Consider the following 27,523-nt stretch of genomic DNA (forward strand, 5'->3'; position numbering starts at 1 on the left):
ACTGCAAGGACAGTCCTTCAAGCCTTAGGGTTCATGGCATCTTGTATTCTGGTGCTTCCCAATGCCAAACTGCATATGAGGAAGCTGCAATGGTATCTCAAAATGTATGGACACAGCACTGCCAGGATTTGGACACTGTCATTCAAATAATACCTTGCATCCAAAAAGAATTTTTGTGGTGGGCTCAGGAATGTCACCTAAACAAGGGACTTTCTGTGACCCGGCCAGAGGCGAGTCAGATTTTAACGACAGATGCCTCGGACATTGCTTGGGGAGCTCATCTAAATGGAAAGTGGATACAAGACAAGTGGCCTGCCAGACTACTGCATCTACATATCAACATGAAGGAGATGTTAGCAGTCCAGTTTGCATTAATGGCTTTCAAGGAGTTGCTGCTTCCGGGGCAGGTGTTGATTCTAACAGACAACACAACTGTCATGTGGTACATCAACAAACAGGGGGAACACGTTCTTATCCTCTATGCAGGCAAGCAATGATTTTATGGGAGACTGCGCTCAGCTTGCAACTAACTCTTCAGGCAAGGTTTCTGCCAGGAGCACAGAACTCCTTAGCAGATGTGTTAAGCAGACAAATCATGGATCCCCACGAGTGGAAACTGGATCTTCATGTATTTCAGAAATTGACAGTGTCATGGGGAACTCCAGACATAGATCTGTTCGCTTCTCCACTAAACCACCAGCTGCCAAAGTTTTGCACAAAGGGGTTTCATCACACAGCTTGGAAAGTGGATGCTCTTTCTTTCAGTTGGAAAAATCTTCATGTGTATGCCTTTCCACCTCTGCCTCTTCTTCCAAAGGTGCTCCTAAAGGTCAGACAAGACAAGCCAAGGATGATTTTAATAGCTCCAGATTGGCCTCGGCAACACTGGTACCCACTACTAAGGAGTCTGGTAAGGAAGCCTCCATGGCCTTTACCTTTGATTCCACACCTGTTATCTCAGAAGGACGGTCACCTGCTCAATGTCAAGCTTCACTCTCTTCATCTAACAGCCTGGCATATTCTGTTTTGAAACACAGCAGGTCTCAACTTCCTCAACAAGTTTTAAATGTGATTATGGAAGCCAGAAGACCTAGTACAAGGAAAGTGTACGCAGAAAAATGGAAGAGATTTTTATTTTGGAGTGCAGCAAAGAATTTGGACATTTCTGAGCCTAATTTGAGTGTGGCTCTTCAATATCTTACTGAGTTATTGGACAAAGGTTTGTCCTTCTCTTCCATTAAGATTCATGCTGCAGCAATTTCAGCTCACTATGATTGTGACCCACCATTGTTTTCGCATCCTTTGTTCAAGCAGTTTCTTAGAGGGGCAAAGAATATAAGACCCCCACGTAGAGCTCCTATTCCTGCTTGGGATCTCAATTTTGTGTTGGAAAAACTTACTCTACAACCTTTTGAGCCTGCGGCTACTGCTGAATTGAAATACTTGTCATGGAAGACTGCTTTTTTGTTGGCTATTACTTCTGCAAGAAGGGTTTCTGAGTTGCAGGCCCTTATGGCAGTAGAGCCCTTTTTGATTTTCCATAAGGATAGGGTATCATTACGTACTAATCCTTCCTTTATGCCTAAGGTGGTTTCTAGTGTGGCTTTAAACCAAACTATTCATTTGCCTACTTTCTATGCAGATCCCCAAAATAAGGGAGAAAAGATTTTGCACACTTTGGATGTACATAGGCAGTTACGTTATTATTTAAGCAGGACTAAGGATTTCAGGCAGTCTCAGCAGTTGTTTGTTTCTTTTGCTTTGAGTTCTCAGGGCAAGCCTGTGTCTAAGCAAACTATTTCTAAGTGGATTGGGTTTTGCATTTCATTTTGTTATTCCCATCATGGCAAGGAGATTCCAGCTGGGATTAGGCCTCATTCCACTAGGGCTACTGCCACTTCTACAGCATTTCTAAGGGGTGGCAACTAAGGATATTTTGGAGGCAGCTACTTGGAGTTCAGTACATACTTTCTCTAAGCATTACCACCTTCCTCTCTACTCTAAATCTAGGGCTGGTTTTGCCACAGCTATTTTGCAAGGCATGTTGACAGCTCCTGCTTCCTTATGATTTGCCAGCCTCCCTTACCTCTGCTTTGGGATTCTACCCAATGGTTAGGACTGCAGCAATGTGGAATGAAGAACATAGTACAGTTTTGTACCTACCATAAATGTAGATGTTCGAGGATCCACATTGCTGCAGTCCAATTTACCCTCCCTCCTTCCCCTCTGTGTTTAGGGGTGGTGGTGTGGGTTAGGCTATATTCTTGTACATTTGTATATATTGTATATATGTTTGGTGCAGGGTTTTTTTGGTGTTTTTGGTTTAGGCCTTGTCTTTTTAGGGTCTTCTGACATCTGGGGCAAGAAAAGACTGAGGATATGACGTCGGTCATGCGCATTAGTACCCTGACGTCCTGACATCAGTCTAATGCGCCTTGACCGACGTCAGCCATATACTTTGGTATTCGGGCCGACTGGACAGCGGACTACCCAATGGTTAGGACTGCAGCAATGTGGATCCTCGAACATCTACATTTATGGTAGGTACAAAACTGTACTTTCTAGATTATGGCTGTTGTATTGGTATTGGGAAATTTGAGATGCATGTGGACTATTGGAAGGCCTGTGGACGGTTTTAAAATTGATGAGAAGGGGAATTGGTGGGATTTGGGGGTAGAACACTAACTCTGTTTTAATGCCTTCCTGATAGGAGGTGATTTGGAGTGAAAGTTATTGTAGCTAAAGTTGAAGTTGTGCTTTCTGTGTAACGTAATATAATTGGTGGGATGAGTTAAGGGTGATATAAATATAATAGCTATATGAATATGTTGTATTGTTTGAAGAATATTTAAACATAGGCAGCATGAATTGGCTTAAAATAAAAAGAAGGCTGAGAGGAGTTGTGACTGTCTGCTAATGAGACTGCATAGAAATGAAGAAATGATTACCTTTAGAATAAGAAGGTGGGTGGGAATTGGGGGTAGGTTAAGACAGCAAAGTGAAGTTAATTATAGTGAGGGTAAACAAAGCTGGGCCCCATGAGAATGTAAACTTATTCCAAAAAATTAAATGATTTGTGGAAATGTAGGTAATTTTTTCAGGTGAAGCTAAACAACTAAAATAAGATTAGGTAAATGTTGCTGGAAAGTACAGAGTGTAAGAAAAGCATTCTTAGTTGCTTGAGTAAAACATGTACATGGAGAATCCCTGATATTATTATTATTATTATTATTATTTTCATTATTTTCATTATCATCATCATTATTATTATTTTTATAATTAGCTTTCTGAGTGGGAGCAGGAATATGGGATTTCTAAATGGCACATGAAAAGGTTTTTAAAAGCACACCCCAGAAACCTTGTAGTGATATGGTAGCTCTCTAGGCATGTTTAACAGTTTATGCTAGGGTTTCCTAGTTTTTATCTAAACATGGAGGTAGTTCTTGCACTCTGGCCCTTCCTGAAAGGAAGTTGCGCAGCAGGAGTCTTCCTTAGTTTGCAACCCACTAAGTTGGTTTAGTACTAACAGAGTGTATGCAGCATAGAGTGTAGGAGGAACTGACTGTTGTTTAGTTCTAGAGAACCTAGAGGCAGCACTACCAAGAATTTCCCTATCCAGTGCACTAATCTATAGCACTCTTAGCTGAATCCCAGCATGAAGGAAAGTGATCGGAAAGTGTCTTCTTACTTTTAAACAGTACTGCTGACTCAGTAGTGTCTTCACAGAGCATTTGGAAATGACTGGTATTTCACTGTTTTCAGTAGACTGCTGTGCTCTTTCTTGCTGAGTAGTTATTGATTTGGGTAGGGAGGTTATGTTTTTATTCAGATTCATAGATCGTTACTAGGCTAATGACCTAGGGTGGGCCTTTCTAAGCCTAGCCATGTTTTGCAGAAAGAATAATGACTTCCTGTTTCCAACTAGAACACTGAGGGCAATGCATTTATAAGCTACTTCTGTCCATAAGTGACACGGGTGCCAGGCCCAGTGTAAAGACAACTCAGAAGTGTAGTAACCTCCTCATTCTACTCTCGTACAGCATCAGCAATCCACCTACCTGATGGAGGAGTAGTACCCACAGCTTATTTAAAATTAAATAAAGGGAAATGGAGATTATATAGATAAAGTATCAATATAATTGTGACAAGACAATATATTCAGTTATACTTTTACAATATAATATCTTTCTCAAAAACGTTTAAGGTGAATGACTGAGATAAAAATGGCTAAAGCAACCAATTATCAGGCCAAAAGTGAAGTGGGGAGGCCTGAAACAAAACAGCTAAAACCACCAGCTTTAAAGGACAAAAATGTTTACTTTTTTGGTTAAACATAGACTTGGTAATGAAAATAAATTTTATGATGACTACAAGCTGGGCAATAAAAAGTGAAAAAAGTTAACTACATGGACATCTTGATGGGGCATATTCTTGATGTATGGAGAATGACAGAGTGCAAAATCTTTGAGAAGATCAGTAATACAGATGGTTTCTCACTTAATGAAGAAATGTTGAAGGAATATGTTGATGCTAAAAACTTAGGAATGTAAATTATTTTAGTAATAATATAGCCCAAATAGTGTCACACTACAGTGCACATTATTAGAAGGGTTGTACTTGGCACTTTCAAAGATATTAGTACCTTTATAGTGAGCTATGGTTCATAGTACAATTGAGTGCAATAGCGTGTTTTTATGTTATTTGTCTTTCGGCTTTTCCCGGTTAGGGGTCACTACAGTGGAACTCCGGTCTGCTAATGATTGGCAGTAGAATTTCATGAACGCCGAGGTGCCAGCACGATGTTTAACCTTCAACGAAAGCACGCCCATTTACGCATGTCTTTCGAACACCCACCCAACCGTGGGGAGGACATGCAGACTCCACACAGAAGGCACTCCCCACACTCCAGCCGAGAATCAAATGGTAGAACCTCTTGCTGTGAGGCAACAACACTACCGCTGCACCACCGTGGATGTGTTGGGAAACTGACATGACTGGAAAGGGTACAGAGAATATTTATGAGAAAAAAATGCTGTAATAGGTTTTTGAGTAAATGCAGTTGGACTTTGAAGGGGATCTTTGCAGTTAAAGTGCTGTGTTGTAGTCTTTCCATTGGCACTCCAGGGCATACATTGTGGCAGTAAGATTGTCTGTATTTTGTTGTTCATTGTGTTTTCCTGCGGCTGCCATACCATGGGTTCATCGGTAGGTACTAGGCTATCAGCCCGAGGGCCTACGTAAGCCTAGCCAACAAGGTTCCCTGGCTTACGCCACCCAAGAATGTTATTTTCCTGTGCCACCATTGATCAGAGACACAGAAGTGATCCCCGGGGTGTATTTCCTATTTCCCATCCACTCATCAAGATTTTTTTGAAGAGTGCTAATGAAGAACTTTGCTTGACATAGATGGGTAGCCTGTTCCAGAATATGGGAAGTCTCTGGGACAGGAATCTATCCCTCCAGCATGTTCTGTTTATTGTGGTGAGAAGGTTTAGGTCCCTAGAGCGTGTAGCTCGGAGTGATTGGGATTTCTTTAGGTGTAGCATGTCCAGCAGCTCTGGGTTTGACATAGCTTTGTATGTTATGCAGAGATCACCTCGGAGTAGGCGATATAGTATAGAGTAAAGCTAGAGTTTTTTGAGATGGTCAGTGTAGGGCATCTGTTTCAGGCCAGTAATCCCCTTTGTGAGGTACTTCTGTGGCCTTTCCAGCTGCTGCAGATGTCTTGTGAGGTACAATCCAAAAGGGGCGTTGTACTCTAAAATGGGTCTAATGAGTGTCAAGTAGAGGGGAACAATGACCTCTTTTTTCCTGGATGAGAACCCTTTTATGATGAGGTGTGCCACGTAGGACTTCCTAACTACTGTGGCAATGTGACTATCAAAAGACAGAGTACTGTCCACCTGGGTCCCAAGGTCTCTTATTACACATTCGGTGTTAAGTAGACTGCTGTCTATGTAGTAGTTCATGGGTACAGAGTTTTTACCAAAGGGGAAGCCAATGCACTTTTTGGCATTGAGCTTGAGGCCATGGCTCTGACACCAGGCGCTTGTCTCAGCGAGGCCCTTCTGTAGGATTTCCACATCATTTGGGGTCTCGACTATGGTTTCTAGTTTACAGTCATCTGTGAACTTCATTAGCCAGAGGCCTTCTGTGTTAGCCTGTACTTCAGAGAAGTAGATACCAAACAGGAGAGGTCCCAGGACTGAACCCTGTGGTACTCCACTTATCACTGGTTTGAGGTCAGGTTTGGAGTGTGCAACTTTTACAGTGTGGGTTCTGTCAGTGAGCCAGTTGGCAACCCATCTTGTGAATTAGGGATTTATACCTAGTTTAGTGAGTTTAGCTATAATTCCAGAATGGGGGATGGTGTCAAAAGCCTTGGCGAGGTCAAGATAGGGTGTGTGAACCACCTTACCCTCATCTACGGCTTTGGTGACTGCCTCAAAGAAGTCGATCCGGTTCAGGAGGCATGATCTGCCTTTCACAAACCCGAACTGGGTGGGATCCAAAGTTTGGAAGTTATCAATGTCTTTTGTTTATGAGTTCTATGATACGTTCCATGGCCTTGCAGACCAGGCTCGTCAGGCTAATAGGTCGATAGTTCCCGGGATCAGTGGTGGCTCCCCCTTTGTGGAGTGGGATAACTATTGCTGTACACCATTCAGTGGGCACAATGCCTGATGTGAGGCTATAATTGAACATGGTGCTTAGGTGGGGAGCCAGTTCGTTCTGCTCATGTAAAATGCAGCCTGGGATGTTGTCTGGTCCCATGGATGCTGTGTTTTTGGCTTTAGAGAGTGCAGCTTTTACCTGCGTAGTTGTGATTACAGAGACTGTGCATTCTTCCTGCATAGATATGGGCCCTTTAGGGGGGGGGGGGTAAAGTTAGCAGTGAACCTATCTGCCAGGATGTTGGCGATATCAGTTGGTTCTGTAATTTTCGTGCTGTTGTGCTGTAACTCAGAGCAGATCTTGGTATTGCCATTGAGATTCTTGACATAGCTATAGAATGCTTTGTGGTTGTCCTTAGAATCAGTGGCGATTTTGTTTTCATAGCTAGCTTATATCATATTCGTTTTTTACCTTTTCTAAGCTTCTGTGACCCGTAGACAAACGTAAGGATAGCTTGGCAGTATTTGTTGTCCTTGTATCACAGGTGGCTTAAAAAAGGAAAAAGTACTGCTGTACTTAAATGTTCTGTAGCTGAAACATTAAACAAATGGCTTTCTGATCTGGGAAAATTATTTCAAATAAACTTAATGTGTTTATTTTACAAAAAAAAAAAGTACTTGCATGAAATGTCTAGTTTCTGAGCCTACAGACCACCCTTTCTGAACCCTTGTTATATATTACTGGGAATCTTTGTGATACTGTTTTCTTTCTCTTTTCATTGCTTTTTGCCACCCATAACAAGACCTCTGCATGTTCAGCATATCCTTCGTTCTTTGATTAAGGTTGCCTCCTGTTTAGATGTCCAAAGTGAGAACTTTTCACAAAACTGTAGTATCCTTCGGCAAACTACACCTTTGCCAGTGCAATCCAATTTTATGTTGACCACCAAAATAAACACTTGTAAGTTACTGATTGCTGTTATTTTCTTGTTATTTCAACTTGTTTCAGGAGTTGTGTAATACTGTATAAAAGGAAAATAAAATTCTTCTTTTTGTGCTTGGGTGTTTGCCATTTTCAAACTTTCTATGCCAGACACAGCTGCCAAAATAAGGACTGTCCTGTGCAAGTAGAGAGAGAGTTGGCATTCCGGACTTTGAATGTAACCTACTAAAACTCTTGGCTTTATTTACTAAATTTTGCTTTAAAGTCAAAAATCCTTTTCCACTGGAAGAATATTAAAGAAATCACATTATGATATGGTTAAAACCGAAACTGTATAATGTTCTTTATTAAGAACACTACACCAGTAGCCTTAGCTATATGGGCTGTATCCTGCACAGAACACAACAACCAGACAGCTGTCAAAGCTTCAAGGGCACCTTCCATATGCCCAAACCATTATTCAGCTCCAACTGAGCTAAATAACGAGTGGTTTGGCGGCCAAGATCTTCAGAGCTTTCCTTCTGGTGAAGGATTCTCTGCTTGCGGGCTTTCAAGGATCAGCAGCCAGTTAAAACTTTCCATTGCTGGGCAGATTAGTTCCATTTGAGGGAAAACCTTCCTCATTCACATTTTATGACGGAAACCAAATTTTTTCTGTGAGAATATAAATTTTAAGCTAGGACAAGTGCTTTATTGACTTGACTTTGGTTAAGTTTTAAACAGGTGAAGAGGAGCATTATTTTTTTATTCTTCTGGAAAAAATGTTTAAACTATTTTAAAACTACTTTTTTCTGAGGTAAAAGTTGTGTTATTTTACTTTTGGCAACTGAGGCAAAAGTTTAAAATTAACTGAGTTTTTTTTTTTTTTGGAAAAAGTTAGTCTTTTACTACTTCCCTGTTTTACTGACTACTGCAGCCAGGCTTTTCTGAGAATCTGGTACCCCTTTTGGCTTAAATGTGGAACTACCTACTGATTTCTCGTTTTTTCCTTCTTATAGCCACTAAAAGAAGAAAATTTACTAAACAGCCTTTGCCACCACAACAGTCTACTAAAGTGCTTCAGCCGCAGATGGTTGACTCACTTGTGGCCAATACTCTTTCCTCAGACCATCTTTTTTTCTTGGTTCTCTCTGTTGTAGTCCCATCATGGACTGGGAGTTAGACACATCTACTATGACTATTGGAATACCCTAGTCGAGCAATGAAGATTCATTCTTGTTGGTCCTGGGAGAAGGAGCAAGAACTCCCTCCTCTGTCTTACTAAACTGCTATACCTAGCCTTAAGGAGGTTTTTCCTGGTAAAAGTGTGTCTGCTTCTTCAGAATTCCATGTCAAAAAGAAGCAAAAACTTAGATAAATGTCTTTTGCCTTACTTACTTTGGACAGGAGTGGTTTATTGGGCTTAGCTGATGTTTAAGTTCTGGTTTTTGACCCTTCCAGTTAAGTTTCTGGTAAAATAAAAAAGGGAAGTTTCATTTTCTGAAGAGGTTGTGAATGGACTGATTCTTTTTTTTTTTGCCTCTGCAGCTCTGTCATTCAGATTCTGAGGAGTATTTGGCCTCTGTCAGTCCCTTTGAAGGATTCTGTTTCTCTGAAACTGTTTTTAGAATGAATCTGTTGTTTCTATGGGAACGTAATGATATTTCACTATCCCTGAAGAAGTGCTATGATTTTTCACTATTGGATTTTTCAGAACATACTCCAGTTTCTCCTGTTCCTTCAGCACTGGAGGATGTTTTTGTCACAGCCTGCAACTTGCCCGAGAGCCAGCCTGCTGTCCCCAAGAAATCATATTGTATAAACGTTCTTTTAAGTTTTTATATATTCATCCAAGGGCAAACTCAACACCTATTGATGTTCATTGTGTTTCACTGTTGCAGTCATTACAATTGGGTTATCCTGTTGGCAGGCTACCCGCAGTCAGCCTGAATTCCAAAGTCTAGTTCCGGCGTCGGTTGCTGTCGCCTCCTTCCTGACGTCAAGTGCACCAGGGGTATAAAAGATGCAGCCGACGCCATTTTCTTCAGTCTTTCTTGCCGCGCGGTGCCCGAAGCAAAAGCAGTTCGCAAGTGCTGGTCGGACGACTCCTGAGATTTTCAAGTTCGAATTTCAGAACCGAAGTCTTCATTAAAAGCTAAGTACCCTGTTGGGGAAACTTTTTTCTTACTCCAGACCGATGTCAGAAAAAGTTAATAATTGTATTTCTTGTGGGAAGCAAATACCTCATAAGTATTTTCATTCTTACTGCATTCCTTGCCTAGGCCCTGACCACGACGTTGCTAGTTGTCGGTTTTGTGCTAGATTTAGCCAACGCACTATTAAGCATCGGTACAATTTTGCATTTCATTACTTTGGCAGAAGATTTAATTATATAATGCCATCGGAACAGCTGACTACCGGAATTTACAAAAAACGCAAAGAAAAAGAGAAGGACAGGCATCCAAGGTCCAAAACCGACGAGGAGGCTTCTTCTAGGCCAGTCGCCGGTTCTCAGTGAGGCGCTTTTGCAGCCCCTGACGATCGCTACTTTAGAGCCGCAGGCCGATACCGACTCCCACGTGTCAACCAGGCCTACAGAAACTCTCAAGGTATTGGACCTTCGGAAGCCATTATCTCAGATGGGTTCAGATCCGCTGAGCAGGCATCTGCTTCTGAGGGTGTTTACAGACCTACACAATTATATGTTAAAACTACTTCAGCTACAAAGGCAAAGACTAAAGCAGCTTTAAAGACAAAGAAACAAGTACAACAGCTCTATGAACAAGCCTCTATGCCTAAAAAACAGATACTCAAAATTGCCGAAGACCTAATTACTTTGATCAGGGGTTCTCATCCCCCTCCTGACAAGAGGCCCAGGCAAGAGGTAGAATATGAATCTTCAGATCAGGTTTCCATTTCATCTGATTCCTCTTCTGATCAGGAATACTCTCTTCCTCCTTATGAGGATTCTGATGCAGAAGAATCTATTCTCCTCCTGAGGATTATTCTTTTGGGGAAACACTGCATACCATGAGGGAGCATTTCCACTGGGAGAGCCAAGATTATTCAGAATCTAAGAAAAGGCTCAGAGACTTTATTTTACTGCATCAGCACAGGCCCCTGGCTATTCCACCTGTACTAGACATTGCAGATTATATATTTTCAGAGTCCAGTCTGACTCCAGACTCCTTACCTCCAGCTCCTGTTAAGCCAGACAGATACTACAGGGTCCCAGACTCCCACACATTTCTTTTTAAAAACCCTGCTGCTGACCCAGAAACCATCTCTCAGGGTCCCAAGGAGGTCAAGGCTTCCACTGCAAAAAACCCTACCTCCTCTGACAGAGATTCCAGGGCACTGGACAGATGGGGAAAAATATTTACACTTCTGCTACCTTGGCTATAAGGGCTTTAAATTGTCAGTTTCACATGCTTAAATATCAGCAATACCTTATGTCACTGCTTAAACAGAACATGTTGACAAATTCTGAATGTGCAGAAAATAAAGAAATGCAGGATTTATTGCATGCAGCTGAACAAGTTGGAAAGCATACTTTACAATGTTGTTTTGATTCTTTGGAGGCCTCCTGCAGAGCTGCTGTTACGGGTTCTGCCATTAAGAGGCATGCTTGGTTAAAGGAACAGAATCTGCCTGATCATGTTAAAGCAAAATTATTAGATGCTCCATTACAGCATGATACCTTGTTTGGTGTTAAAGCAGAAGAGGTGTTGAAGAAAATGGAGGACAAAGCCAAATCTATGCAAACGGTCAAGGATTTCTTACAGGTACAGCCTCCCAAGATTTAGCAGACACTGGCCTACAAAGAATTGGTCCTTTCCAGTGTCAGACAGGCCACAAAGAGGCAGATACAGACGCCCTAGAGGCAGATCCCAGCCCCAAGGCTCATACAGGTCTAAACAATGGGGTGCTAATACCTCCAAAAGCGGAGAAGACAAATCACTGCCATACAGAAAGCATTCCCAATGACTTCCCCCTGCCAGCGCCAAGCATTTATCTTCTGGCAGCTCCTTTAGGGGGGAAAACTAGCACTTTTTTCTCAAAACTGGCACCTAATCACCCAGGACAAATGGGTCTTGAACATAGTGTCACAAGGTTACAGGTTCCACTTTCACACCATGCCAAGGGCAAACGGTATGCCAGACCTGCCAAAATATCAATGGACAGAGGCACAAAAACAAGTTTCATCCCTCATGGACATGAGGGCTATTCAGCAAGTACCACAACAAGAGCATGGACAAGGATTTTACTCAAGACTTTTCTTGGTGCCCAGAAAGGACAAAGCCTGGAGGCCAATACTGAACCTATCTATTCTAAACACATACCTGGATATTCCAAAATTCAAAATGTTGACTCTGCAGCAGCTTCTGCCCATGCTGGGCAAGAAGGATTGGCTTGTAACTTCAGACCTAAAAGAGGCATACCTGCATGTTCCAATCAGACAATCATGCAGAAGATACCTCAGATTCATAGCTGGCTCAATGCACTACCAATTCTCTGCACTGCCCTTTGGCTTATCTGCTGCGCCCAGGGTTTTCATAAAATGCCTAGCACCAGTAATTGCTTTTTGCAGACAAAGAGGAATACAAATATATCCTTAGTTGGACGACTGCCTTATTCAAGCAGAGAACAAGGATATACTACTACAGCATCTGGCATTTGTAAAAATATTATTAACATGCCTTGGGTACACAGTAAACGAAAAGAAATCAAAACTTGTGTCCTCTCAAGAGATAATATTCCTGGGTGCAAGCTCAAATACAACTGCCCAGATGGCTTATCTCATGCCAAACAAAGGCAACTGACTACTTATTTCAAAAAGTTGGCAACAAACACCCAGTTAACTGCAAGAAAAATTCTGCAGGCTTTGGGCTTCATGGCATCCTGCGTTCTGCTAATTCCATATGCAAGATTGTATATGAGGAAATTACAATGGTATCTAAAAAGTGTTTCGACTCAACATTGCCACAGCCTGGAAACAATAATTACACTCATTCCCTGCCTGCAACAGGAGTTTTGATGGTGGGCAAAGGCCTGTCACTACAACAAGGGGCAGCCATTCACCATACCCCCAGCCAGGCAGACATTGACAACAGATGCATCGGATTATGCCTGGGGGGCCCACATGGCAGGAAGATGTATTCAGGGCTCATGGTCCGCAAACAAAATGCATCTACATATCAACCAAAAAGGGATGCTAGCTGTTCAAAATGCCCTGACAGCCTTCAAGGACCTACTTCATCCAGGACAACTACTGATAAGGATGGACAATACTACAGTTATGTGGTACCTAAACAAGCAGGGAGGCACACATTCCTACCCCCTTTGCAGACTAGCCATGACTTTGTGGGACACAGCATTGACTTACCAGGTACATCTGCAAGCACAATTCCTGCCAGGAAGGATAAATACTCTGGCAGATGAACTAAGCAGAAAACTCATGGAGCCCCACGAGTGGAAATAGGATCCACAGGTCTTCAACATGATAACAAGGAATTGGGGATGCCCGGACGTAGATCTATTTGCCTCTCCTCACAACTGCCAACTACAGAGATTCTGCACAAGGACTTATCACAAGCAAGCATGGAAAGTGGATGCTCTATCTTTTAGCTGGAAAAACTTAACATTATATGCCTTTCCCCCACTGCCTCTCCTCCCCAAGGTACTCCTAAAGGTCAGACAAGAGAAGCCAAAAATTATATTGATTGCCCCAGACTGGCCCCGCCAGCACTGGTACCCAATCCTCAGGAACTTGACTCAATGCCCAGCATGGGCATTACCTCATATTCCTCACTTACTGACCCAGCAAAACAATCAGATCCTACACAGCCAACTCGGGACCTTAAATCTGGCAGCATGGCGGATAATGTAGCTTTTCTAAACACGCCTCTCACTAAAGCAGTGATGGATGTTATTTTGGAGGCCAGGAGGCCCAGTACAAGAAAATCTTATGCAGAAAAATGGAAGAGATTCTGTGCTTGGAACCAGGCACAAGGCATTAACATGACTGTTCCAAATATCCCTCAGATTTTACAATACTTAACAGAGATGCTGGACAAAGGCCTGTCCTTTTCATCAATTAAGATTCATGCCTCCGCCATTTCAGCTCATTACAATACAGAGCCACCTATTTCTTCTCATCCTTTATTAAGGCAGTACCTCAGAGGAGCCAAAAACTTATGGCCTCCAAGGAGATCACCAATACCTGCATGGGACCTCAATTATGTCTTGGAAAAACTCACTCTGCCTCCTTTTGAGCCAGCCGCTACAGCTGACATAAAATTTTTATCATGGAAAACAGCTCTGCTCCTAGCAATAATCTCTGCAAGACGAGTCTCAGAGCTACAGGCACTCATGGCTGTGGAGCCTTTTATAATTTTTCATCCAGATAGGGTTTCTCTAAGGACAAACCCCACATTTATGCCTAAGGTAGTGTCCAGTGTGGCCCTCAACCAAACTATTCATTTGCCTACCTTTTATCCAAACCCGCAGAATAAGGGTGAGAAACTTCTGCATTCTTTGGACAAACACAGACAACTGCGCTTCTACTTGGACAGAACCAAAGCTTTCAGAAAGACTGAGCAATTACTGGTAGCATATGCTGCAGGATCACAAGGAAAGCCTATCTCAAAGCAGACTATTTCCAAGTGGATATGTCACTGCATTTGTTTATGCTATTCTCAACATGGCAAATCAGTGCCTAAGGGCATTAGGCCACATTCAACCAGAGCAGCAGCCACTTCAGCAGCCTTCCTCAGTGGAGTGCCAACCAAAGACATTTTAGAGGCTGCAACCTGAAGTTCAGTGTATACTATTACAAAGCACTACCACTTACCACTCTACTCAAAATCCAGGGCAGGCTTTGCCACTGCAGTCCTGCACCTCATAGCCGCTCCTAATTCTGTTTAGTTCCAGCCTCCCAACCTTAGCTTTGGGATTCAACCCAATTGTAATGACTGCAACAGTGAAACATGATGAACATAGTACAGTTGTGTACCTACCATAAATGTAGATGCTCAAGTGTATTCACTGTTGCAGTCCAGGTTACCCACCCACCATCCCCCTTTTTCTTTGCTGGACCATATCTGTACTTCACTATTCTTTACAACCTATGTGGTGTATTTGCTTGTAGATGAAGGAAACTTGTTACTTGTGGCATGCATGCTTTATAGACATATTTTAGCCTACCCTTTTGGGGGCACCTGACATCTGGGGCAAGAAAAACTGAAGAAAATGGCGTTGGCTGCATCTTTTATACCCCTGGCACACTGACGTCAAGGAGGAGGCGACAGCAACTGACTCCGGACCTAGACTTTGGAATTCAGGCCGACTGCGGATAGCCTGCCAGCAGGATAACCCAATTGTAATGACTGCAACAGTGAATACACTCAAACATCTACATTCATGGTAGGTACACAACTGTACTTTCTAGTGATCCCATCTGCTGCTAAACATCTGGTTAATCCCAGCCCCATTCCTTCTGACAAGGCTGGAGAAGCTTTTGAAAGATTTGGGGAAAAATTTATTTTTTGCAACATTTATTTTTAGAATTCTCAGCTGTCAATCTCATATGTTAATGTTTATGCCTGTCTCTTTTGAGAATGTGAGGGATATTATGGTATCTGTTTCCTCTTCTGAGGAAAAAAATACTTTGTGTAACCTAATTGTTTCTGTGTCTCAAGTGGCTACCCACTGTTTGAAATGTGTTTATGATTCTGCCGATGCCGCTTCTAGGGCTGCGGCAACTGGAACTGTTATGAAGAGCTTCGCTTGGTTGTGTTTTCAAAACCTTCCAGAAGATGTCAAAGCTGAAAATTTGAATTGTCTCTTGGATCCAGAGTTAGTTTGTGGACCTTCCACTGCAGAGGTCTTTAAAAAGTGGGATGAAAGAGGTAAGCTGATTCAAGAAATCTCTCAATTTTTTTAGCCTTCCTTCTCCAAGTCTGTTAAAGGGTTTATTGCTATCTCTACAAACTTTTTCAAAAAAGCAGCTTGCTTTTTTTGTTCATTTTTCTGGTAAACTTAAAAAGTCTGAATGACTACACACGCACACACACACACACACACACACACACACACACACACACACACACACGCACACACACACAAAACACACCCCAATCCTACCCTGGGAAACCCTTAATCCTTCCAGTTCTGGATCTTTCCTTTGTAAACCTGTTTGTGACAGCACCCAAGTTCAAAATGTTATCACTCCACAACTTGTTACTCCTTATTCCTCACCTGTGTTTTCAGGTGGCCAAATATATAAAAGATCACATTCCTGTAGATCCAGATTTCAGACACTTTTTAAAGATTTTCTGTGGTTGGATCACATTTATCAGTTCTCTGCATTATCCTATGGACTAGTCAGGGTACTCACAAAGCATCTAGATCCTGTGATATCCTACTGCAAGATATTCACATTTTTCCTTATTTAGGTGACTTGCTTATCTTTGTAGAGTTTCTCAAAGTGCAAGGAATTCTCACTTGGGTGAGATAACAACTAAACAGTTTGTGCTTCAAGGAGAACATGTTTTTTTGAGTGTCTCCTAGATACCTCAGTTCAATGAGCTTTTCTTTTATTGGAAAAATTTGATCTGTATCTCTCTATCTGTTCATGACTTTTTTCCACTCATACTACTGTCTCAGCCAGATAACTTCTCAGTATTCTAGGTCTCATGGCTTCTATGATTCACATGATTCTTCTAGCAAGACTCCTCATGAGAAAAATGTAGTTGTAGTTAAAATCTGTGTAGTCCCAACAGCAGCACCCCTGACTTTCCAGATTTCCAGTTTTGTGGGTTGTGAAAGGAGAGATTCTTTTGGTGATGAGACCAAATTTATCAGAATCCAGGTTCTCCCAATTTCCCTTCCATTTCAAGCACGGTCTGTAACAAGTGCCAAAGATGTTTTGTGGGGAGCATTGTCTATGGGGATAAAAGTGCAGGGTTTTGGAACAGAAAAGAACAACCCAAACACACAAATGTAAAAGTTATTTTGATGCTTATATATTCTCTCAACTCTGTCACTCATTTGTGGTCCCAAGGGCCATTGAAAGTGTTTACAGGCAACACCACAGTAATGTGGTACATAAATAGGGAGAACTATATCCTCTGTGCAGACTAGCCAGGGTAATCTGGGATATAGCTTTTCAGCACAATCTCACCTGCAGCCATCTTGTATACTGTCAGAGCAAAATTTTGTGGCAGACTAGCTGAGCAAGACCAAAACAGACCATCACAAATTAAAAATTAATTGGGGGGGGGGGGTCTTCCAGGATGTGGGGAATATATCTCTTTGCCTCCATTCATTACAATCAGTTGGAAAATATCGATTGAAGACTCCATCCAAGAAGGCCTGGATGACAGATGCATTTTCTTTTCTTGGACATGAAATTTCCTATGTGCTTTTCCACTCTTTTATAGGTTCATAGGTTGGTACTAGGCTATCGGCCCTAGGGTCTATACAAGCCGAGCCATAACAATTCCCTGGATATTTCTTCCTACAATATTTACTTCCCTGGACCCCTGTCTAGCAGAGTGACTGACGTGATCCCTGGGGTGAATTTCCTATCTCCCATCCAATCATCAAGGTTCCTTTTGTAGAGGGCCAAGGAGGCGCTCTGCTTGGCATGTATGGGCAGTCTATTCCAGAGTATGGGGAGTCTCTGGGTCAGGAACCTATCCCTTCAATATGTTTTGTTCATTGTGATGACAAGGTTTATATCCCTGGAGCGTGTGGCTCTGAGGGATTGGGATTTCTTTAAGTGGAGCATGTCCAACAGCTCAGGGTTTGACTTGGCCTTGTATGTTAAGATTGCCACTGAGTAGACAATATGCCACAAAGTATAGCTGGAGTTTTTTTAGATGGTCAGCATAGGGCATCTGCTTTAGGCCTATGATTCTTTTAGTGAGGTATTTCTGTGGCCTTTCCAGCTGTTGCAGATGTTTTGTGAGGTACATACTAAACCGGACATTCTACTGTATAATGGGTCTAATGAGGGATAAGTACAGTGGGACAATGACCTTCTTTTTTCTGGATGAAAAGCCCTTAGTGATGAGGTGTGCCACATAGGATTTTGTGACTGTTGTGGTGATGTGATTATCGAAGGTGAGACTGCTGTCCACCTGTGTCCCTAAGTCTCTCATCACACTTTTGGTGTTTAGTGTACTGCCACCTATGTGGTAATTCATGGGTACATGTTTTTTTTCCAAAGGGGATAACTATACATTTCTTGGCATTAAGCTTGAGCCCATGGCTCTGGCACCAATAATTTGTTTCTGTAAGGCCCTTTTGTAGACTATCCACATCATTTGGGGATTGTAATGGCTCTCAGTTTGCAGTCATCTGAGAACTTTATTAACCAGAGTCCCTTAGTGTTGGCCTGTACTTCAGAGAAGTAGATGCTAAACATCTCTGGGGTCATTCTGAAGATTCAGAAGGACTCTCCAAAGATCATTATAGTAAATCCATTCTGGATCAAACAGCAGTGGTTCTCCCTTGTTTTAATACCTTTTGGGCACCTGTATTCTGAGCATGCACACTATATGAATAAATGTCAAAGATTTTCTAATTTTAGCCAAAAAAGAAAGCAGTACCCTTTTGGGGCTAGTATTTATCTGGCTGTACATTATTTGTGTGCGTTGCTAACCTCTGGCCTGTCTTACTCCTCATTCAGGGTATATTTGTTGCCTTTTTAGCATTCCTGCCCATGGATCCCAGTTTTCATTGCAATCTCATGTGAAAAGGTTTTTAACAGAGATTTTGCATGTCAAACATCCTAGAAAATACGCAACCTCTCCTTAGGATCTAAATGTTTTGTTAGGAAAAACTAGCTCTTGCTGTGATTGAACCAACTTGTCAGGCTAACTTGAGGGTCTTAACATGAAACATAGAATTACTAATTGCTCTGTCCTCTGCAGGAAGAGTATATAAGTTGCAAGCTGTTATGGTGGATCAACCTTATTTCATTTCCTACAAAGATAGGGTTTCCTTGAGAAAGGTTATTTTGAGCAGAAGTGTCCCTCTCCCTGTCTTCTTTCCAGAAACAAAACTGAACAAATGTCTATATAACTTACTGAGCATATAGATTAAACAAAGAGAGAGGTCAGCCTTAATTTCATTACATTGTGTTGTGATAATGTTTTCAAAGTTGTCTGAAAAACTACTTTTACCTTGACTTGGAGAGAGAGGGTGTTTGTTACTTTATTGGCTGTTTTAAGAAGTGGCCTGGTAGTCTGGTTCCTGTTTCTTTCCCACACTGTTACTAGCCATACTTTTAGTAATTAATACAGCCACCATTGATGGTATTATCGTTTTACTCCATTTGGAGTTGTCTGTGTAGTGAGCAGCTCAGCTGTTCTTCTCATGAGCTTTTGCATTTCCTAGCACTGTACACTTAAACAGCTTGGGCTTTATGACAGCATGTTTTGCATACAGTGGTCTTTATTATGGTGGAGTGGTGGTGTCTCATTCTGCTAAAGGGTTTGTAGTACTGCATCATGCAATGTCCGCACAGTCATAAAAAAAAAAAAGAAAGATTAGGCCTAAAAACATCAGTGTATTTAGATTATCAATATCTTTGTAATGGTGTTTGAGAACTTCAGCAGAAAAGGCTTACCTTTTAAGACAGTGAGGGCTGGGGAATGGAATGGAATATTATATTTTATCAGTGGTTTTGCAATTTACTAAATCGCAAAATAAATATGCAGCTTCAGATAACCATATAAATTGAATTTACTATCTGCATTTTGCTTAAACAACTCTTCTTTTGTAAAACATTTTTATGTCCTGTAGGAAGATGTCATAGTGGAAGTATGTTCAACTGTAGCAGTATCCTTCTGCCAGGTATTACAGATCCATGAAATGGAATCTGTTAACTACATCTGTGTATTTCCTTTTTTGACATCAATGACAGCTTTTAAATAGCATGATAGTGCATGTATTAACAGTGCCTCTCACACAAGTCTGTCTTGAGTTCAGTGTTGTTTTATTGTGTGTGCCTTTGTGAGGTAGTTATAGCACTACAAACCATAGTCATGGTGGAGATGGTGACTTGCATGTACAGTTGGTGTGAGTTGATTATCTAACCCTTCACCTACCTTGCAGATCTTTGAGCATGTGATTTATTTGAGTTTTATACAGTGTTCAATTCTTTCTTACTAATTCTTTTTTCTCCCGCAGTCTGCATGACTAATTGCCCCACATTAATTGTCATGGTGGGCCTTCCAGCACGAGGGAAAACATATATATCAAAGAAGTTAACTCGGTATCTGAACTGGATTGGAGTGCCAACAAAAGGTAACAGCATAAATTACTTTTTGACACCTGTGAGGCTTGATGTTATGTTGTCATCCTATTGCAAGATAAACAACTTCTTCATATCTGATGCAGAAAGTAGATTTATTTATTCAGTCATTTAAGTGAGGTAGTCAAAATGGATTGTTTTAGCAATAATCTAGACCCAACTGGCACGGATGAACAAATATGTAAAATTGTTAATTGGACACAGTTTACTGCAGAAATTACTGGTGCAATTATATCTGTTATTTGCAACACATTTACAGTTTATTCATGGCATCAGACATCACCAGTTTAGAACTGCATGTTAATTACTTTTTGTAAACTGAAGCAGTGTTACTTTCTACAAAAGCTAGAAAATATTTTTAGGGATGCCTGCTATGTGATTGTGATAAAGAAGTAAGTCACTGGAAGTATATGTACATTCTCTACTTGTCTAGATGGTGTTAACTGTTCACGGAGTCGCTACAAGAGTCCTATGTGACTTGACAACATTGACTGCATGGAAGACTGCATGATCTTAGATATGTAGGATGGACTGCATGTTCTTCTATACAGCTGGGCCTAATACTTGCCTAAAGCATGATCTTATTACATAAGGAAACATGATTACCGTGTGACTAGAATAACTTGCTTTTGAGGTTGAGTTTTTTTTTTTTTTTTTGGTGCATAAATGCAGAACATAATTTGAAGAACAGAAACTTGTAGACTACAAGATTACAGGAAAAAATAACCGTTCCATAAAGGCAGCCTGCCTTTCTTTTTCAGAGTTTTGAGGATCTTATATTGATGGTGTTTATGGGCAGAAAGTGGAAAAGTAGAATAAAACAATACATTTTGTTGCAAGATTTATGGAGTTTTTTCCATCTCCTTAAAGACATAAAGTCCAAGGTTTGATCATGACCTCCAGTCACTGTATCTGTGGAGTTAACATATTGGCTCCATGTCTGTGTGGATTTCCTCCCTGTGTGTTTCCTCCTCAAGGCTGAAACATACTAAGTTTAAACTCAGCCCTCTGTATGCCAACAAAGTGCACCCAAAGTGAACTGAGTTGAGAGCAGCAACATAGACCCCAGGTGGTGCCTACTGGGGGAAGAATCATGTAGACTGACCACTTTAGGCATCAGCTGTGGTGTGCAGTACCATCTAGATGGGAGGACACAGACTCTAAATTGCAGGGTCACATGCAAGAGTGGCCAGCATGTAGCTTGAGTAGACTTCCTTTAGTAAGGAAAGGGCATTGTGGTAAAAATCTGAGATTGCATAGTCATCTTTAATGAAGAGGTCAACCCCAGCATAAATCCCTAGTATCCACATTCATCTGCAAGCTATTGGTAGAGAAGGCTCTAAGATCAGCAGAGATTAGGTTGAAGACCTGGAAGCTGACTGGAGTAAAAGCACTGGAGTTCGAGAAAATACTCAAGGTTGTAGCACCTGAAGAAAAAAAGGGAAATAGGTGGAATCAAATAAGAATGTCATCTTCTCAAAACAGTACATGTCAGTACTGTAGAACAGATATGTGGCCAAGCCAGCTATAGACAGAAGTCCAAGACGTTACCAAGAGAAAGGAGTGCAAGATGAAGGAGATAGAAAATATGGACCAGGCTAAGAAGAACATTGGTTGCCTATCAAAGAGGCTCACAATGGCTCACAAGAGCAATGTGTTAGAGAAGCTTTACCAGCTTCTGGAAGGTGACTCAGCAGATGACACAAAGAAGTTCTATCAGATTGAAAGGCAATGACAGAAAGGTAAAGAACATAGTTGTCAGGCGCCAGTCTTAAGGGATGCCATTAACAGTCTGCTTACTAGTCCAGAGGACATTAAAGGAAGATGGAAAGAGTACTTCAGGAAGATACTGAGTGAAGAAAACCTCACAGAAGCTGTACTGCTGTATGCCTAGCCTGCAGTGAAAGAGGAAGAACAGTCTGTTTTGGACAGTCTCTTTTGAAAATGGTACAAAGAGCATCAAGGAAAATTAAGCTGGAGAAAGCAGCAGGCTGAGACAAAGTCCCAGCAGACATCATGAACAAGCTTTTAGGTACATTAGGAGAGGAATGGCTCCTCGGGATACTCTTTCTTGTATGGAGCGAAAGATGTATTCCAAATTAATGGAGAATTAGCATTCTAATGCTAGTGTACACAACCAAATGTAATATTCAGAAATGTGAACATTTCAGAAGTATGAAACTCCTATCACACTACATGAATAGTACAAAATAAGATTGTGTTTAAGCAGTTTGGATTCAGATTTGGCTGCAATACAACTGACCAAATGTTTACAGTAAAACAGGTAGTGGAGAATAAATTAATCAGGAAATAGTCCAAGTGGACATTTCTAGACTTGGAGAAAACATATATAACAAGATCCCAAGACATCTGACTTGAAGTCCTGGGAATGTTGGTAGAATAAGTAAAGGCTATGTTTAAGGATCCAGTGACACAAGTACAAACAGTGTTTGCACTTCCAGAAGGATTCCTAGTGTAGAAGCTCGGGTTTGTGCTTTTCCCCCCTTTCCTCTAACTAGTCTAGTCCAGATACAGATTTGCTGTACCCATGACTGTATGTAAGCTTCTGAGCCCCCCTCAAGCCTTTCTGTGTTAGAGGGAAGCCTTCTAGCATTTCAGTGGGAGTGGTAACACTAGGTAGCCTATCTACCACAAGAGGAGTGGTTTCCAGCCCAGAAATTGTAGTCTATTGTCCGTTTGGGCAGTTTTTCCATTTCTTTCAACTTTCTGTTTTAAAAGCCCGCATTTGCACTTGTTTCCCGCCTTTCCTGTAACTAGTCTAGTCCAGATACAGATTTGCTGTACCCAGGACTGTATGTAAGCTTCTGAGCCCCCCCCCCCAGTTTTTCTGTGTTGGAGGGAAGCCTTCTAGTTTATCAGTGGGAGTGTTAAGCAGTAGGTAGGTAGCCTATCTACCACAAGAGGAGTGGTTTCTGGCCCAGAGACTGTAGTTTATTGGCCGTTTGGGCAATTTTTCCATCTCTTACAACTTTCTGGTTTAAAAGCCTGCGTTTGCACTTGTTTCCCACCTTTCCTGTAACTAGTCTAGTCCAGATACAGATTTGCTGTATCCAGGACTATTTGTAAGCTTCTAAGAAGTGCCAAAGTCTGCTCTTCAATTTTTCCCTTAGATCTGCTAGTTCTGTCCTCTCCTGCACTTTTACTAGCTTATTAGTCTAGCACTTTACCAGACTTCTAATAGCAATTATTGTAGCATACAAAAGTGCTACCAGCACTAAACATTCTACTAGGAAGCACCTCCAGTACTTATTATTAATGCCCATCCCTCCAGGCATGTCTAAAGGTCAGTTCCCTGTGCTTTCTGCTATTAACCTGGTGAAATTGTGCATCCTGAGGCAATGTAGGAACTGCCTTATGTACACCTACAACCCTCTCCTCTTACTTCCCAACACTCAGACTTGCTAGAGATGCACTTGTACATCCAAATTGGAAGCAACGCACTCTCCAGCCAAAACCAGAATAGCTGGTCAAGAGGAGAAGGTCAACACTTGCACCATACCACATGGAGCACATAGCCTTCCAGAACACACACCAGCACTCCCTTCACATAAAAACACAAACCATGCACCCACCTTCACAGAGGCTCTCAATAAAAATCTGCCCAAACAGCAGAGACCTCCAAAGCAGAAACGCACTCGACCACCACAAAACAACACTAATCATGAGACACATAACTCTCCTAAACAGTGTGCCACTCAAACAAAGTCCCTAAGGCAAAACAGCATGCCCAACATACTAGTCATAGGTGACTCGACAGTGAGGCACACTGATGTCCCAATCACTAGGTTGAATAAGGAGAAAGTAACAGTCAGCTGCCTGTCAGGTGCCAGGATCTGCCACATAATGCACGCACTCATGTCCCTCAACAACAGTTACAAATATGACTCTGTCATTGTACATGTGGGTGTGAATGGCCTGAGGCGCACCTCCCTGGGTTACATGAAAAGAGACATGGATGAGCTCTCGGATTATGTAGCGCAGGCGGGTATGACCCTAGCCCTAAGCAGCATCCTACCATCACCCAGAATGATACCACAGTACAAGCAGAAAATTATTGATTTCAACAATTGGCTAAGTTTCTGGTGTCATTCTAAGGAGATCCAGTATCTGTCTGCCTGGGATGACATGATTGACAGACCTCGATGCTTTGCCAGAGATGGCCTGCATCTATCACCCCTGGGCTTCCGGATACTGGGCAAGGCTCTTGCCACCTCTATAATGCCTTTTTTAGGTGGTGTTCCAAAGACCAAATTACCACTGTAACAGCTACAAACAAATGCAATCTGAAGGTCATGCTGCTCAACGCTAGAAGTCAAAATCTCAAAATGCACTCGCTCAAAGCACTTCTTAAAATGGAGAATATCGACATATGTGCTGTAACAGGGACCTGGTTCAAGGCAGCAGAAAGCATCCCTGCACTAACAGGCTATAACTCATTCCACACCTTTTGGCCCCAGAACATGGACTGAAGCTCCAAAGGCTGTGGTGTTTCCATATTCATAAAGGATGTGCACACCTCCAGACGGTAGTCCAACATAATGCATCAGAGATACTTCAGGTGCAGCTTACATTGGGTAAGACAGCGATTCAGATCATAGCCTGCTCTAGGTCCCCAACCATGTCCCAAGACTCACACTCCATGTTCCTAAGCACCCTGGATAATATTAGGGTCCAACCTAACACTCTCATACTGGGCAACTTCAACTACTCCTGGATTAACTGGGAAAACTACTCCTGTACCAATACACTTAGGAATTCATTAATTCCAATGCCCTGGACCAGCTTGTTCTTACTTCCACTAGAAGTAGCAACATCCTTGACCTGGTCATTACTAACTTGGGCAACTGTTGCTCTACACCAATAGTCAACGCCTCCCTGGTTAGGTCCGACCAGAAACTAATCACCTTGGAAATCCACATCCCTCCCACCCCCTCCACAAAGATAACCACCATGAAAAACTTCTGCAAAGCCAACTTTGGGCTCCTAAAAACAGAGGTGGGTAACTTCACAGCACCCATGCAAATGGAGAATAGTTGTATGACCACCGAATCATACACCAATGCACTGTATGAACACGTACACAAATGCATGGATCTCGCCATACCCAATAGAACTAAGATGCTCTTATCCAAAAAACGGAAGCCAATCTGGTGGTCCCCTGCCACGAACAAGCTCTACAACAGAATTAGGAAACTGATGTGGAATAAGGTGAAGTTCCCAAGACTGGAAAAACTCCCTTATCAGCCTCAACAAATAGTTGAGATCCCTCATCAAATCCTCTAAAGCTAGCTATGAAAACAGAATTGCAGCAGACAGTAAAGACAACCACAAGGCCTTCTATAGTTATGTAAAGAATCTCCACAGCAATACCCAGATTTGCTGTGAGCTACTGCATAATGGTACTTCCTATACCGAGCCAACAGATATTGCCAATATACTGGCTGACAGATTCAGTGCCAACTTTACCCCTCCCCCAAAGGACCAATCACAATACCAGTAGATTGCCAGGCACCCAGTATTACTGCTGCACAGGTTAAAACAGCACTGTCCAAGGCCAAAAATACAACTTCTATGGGACCTGACAATATCCCTGGCTGTGTTCTACATGAACTACAGAGTGTATTGGCACCTCATCTGTGTGCCCTGTTCAGTCAAGAGTCTCACCTCAGGCTTTGTCCCTACCGAATGGCACGCTGCCTCAGTCATCCCTCTCCACAAAGGAGGAGCAACTACAGACCCTGGGAACTATCGCCCCATTAGCCTGATGAGTCTAATATGCAAAGCTATGGAATGCATCATCATGGACCTAATAAATAAGGATATAGGGAATCTAGAAACTCTGGATACCATACAGTTTGGTTTTGTGAAGGGTAGATCATGCCTGCTCAACTTGGTTGACTTCTTTGAGTCAGTCACCAGAGCTGTGGATGAAGGCAAGGTGGTTCATACAGCCTACCTTGATCTGACCAAGGCCTTTGATACTATTGAAAATGTAGGAAGCAGTTTAATCCACGACTGAGCGCTTTCACCAGAAACCTGGTATCATCAGAGTCAAAAACAATTCATACACACCCAGCATGCTCTTATATACAATAAAAAAAGCAATTAATCAATTATCATTCCTTAATTGAAGTAACATCCTTAAAGGTGAACTGAGCAGGAATCAAATACATTTCTAAAAAGGCATATGTATAATTCCTTCATTGATGTAAACAAATAAAAAATAATAAATATATACACAAAAATAAATGTAATGATATAAAAAATATATATATATATATATGTTGTATATAAATATATTTCATATCTTAATAACAAACCTAACCTAACTAGAAATATAAATCACAGTATATGAAATGTAATAAAATATGTTTACAGAATAAATTTTAAAAAATAATAATCACAAAAATATTATTCAAAATATAAACAATAATGTATCAAATTCAGATGCTTGGTGTTTCCTTACACAAGACTGATCAGGGTAATTGTAATTGTAACCATGCAACATTGACTTCTTGTTACTGCAACCACCAGGAAGATGTATATGAAACATAATGTTAGACAGTCATCCAAAAAGTTAATTCTAATCTAAATAAAATTAGATCTATATTTTAACAAAGGTTTGTTGATCCCTGGATGTTTAGTAGCATTTAGCCTGATCTGCCATTCCATTTCACGGAGTGCAACAAGATTATCAACATCTCCGAATGCATCAGATTTAATTTTGTCCACTACAAAAAATAAAAATTTTTGAAATAGGTGACAAGTCCTACTATGTAAATAAAGGGCATTGTGGTCATCCTTTCTTCTAATGGAACCACAATGCTCCTAATTCTCTTTTAAACATCTTGTAGTCTTGACAAAACTTGGTGGCACAATTGCATCTCCCAGGGCATGCAATAGTACGACCATAGCCCGCCACCATAAGGTTGGAACCAACTGCTATAAATCTGCACCATTTACAACTACCACATTTGTTCATTGTTGATCTCACATGGTTATCACTTCTTCTCTCTAATATATCCTTCAAATTATTTCCCTACTAAAAATTATTACAGGGCATCACCCAAAATAGATTTTAGATTTTCATAGAAAATAATCCCATAACATTTTACATTTGTACAGATTTCCAAGGAAATATCATTATATTTCAAGATGAATTTAGGCCTTTCTTTATCTATACCCACGTTGTTGTTGTCACTGTTCAACCCATGTGAAACTAATTCCTTAACCCCTGTTTTCAAAATTGGGGAATATTTACTTCTCCTCTTTTTATACACCTCCTTTTTTGTTCTAATTAAGAGTGCCAAAGGATATCCTCTCTCCAAGAAAAATCCAATGAGGGTGTATATTTCTTTCTTGAAGTCCTCGTCATTACTGGTCAACCTAGAAAGGCGAACCATCTGACCTTTGACCAAACCCCTCCTCTGGTGCATAGGATGGCAACTGGTATAATGCAACATAGAATTTGCATAACTCGGTTTTCTATATATATTACTAGCAAATTCCGTTATGTTCTTAGTAATCCTAATGTCCAAGAAGTTGGCATAATCTCTATTCCAATTATAGGTAAATTTGAGGAATCCAGAACAGTTGTTAATATAATCCATGAATTCCCTAACATTATCCTCATCACCCTTC

At 41.4% G+C, this 27,523-nt stretch overlaps 1 protein-coding gene across 3 annotated transcripts in view; it reads left to right on the forward strand.

Moving 5' to 3' along the window:
- LOC122807151 (6-phosphofructo-2-kinase/fructose-2,6-bisphosphatase 4-like) overlaps window positions 1–27,523 on the forward strand; it is an 877,767-nt gene that overhangs the window by 54,454 nt on the left and 795,790 nt on the right. For 2 of the 3 annotated variants that reach the window (XM_044078168.1, XM_044078167.1), the window contains exons 2-3: window positions 19,351–19,401; window positions 19,738–19,854. In XM_044078168.1, coding sequence (XP_043934103.1) covers window positions 19,351–19,401; window positions 19,738–19,854 — 168 coding nt within the window. The remainder of the gene's footprint in view (window positions 1–19,350; window positions 19,402–19,737; window positions 19,855–27,523) is intronic. The other variant, XM_044078169.1, reaches the window with a different exon arrangement.

Source organism: Protopterus annectens, chromosome 7.part0, assembly GCF_019279795.1.
Source record: "Protopterus annectens isolate FY-2018-M chromosome 7.part0, PAN1.0, whole genome shotgun sequence".
NCBI classification, from domain to species: Eukaryota; Metazoa; Chordata; order Ceratodontiformes; family Protopteridae; genus Protopterus; species Protopterus annectens.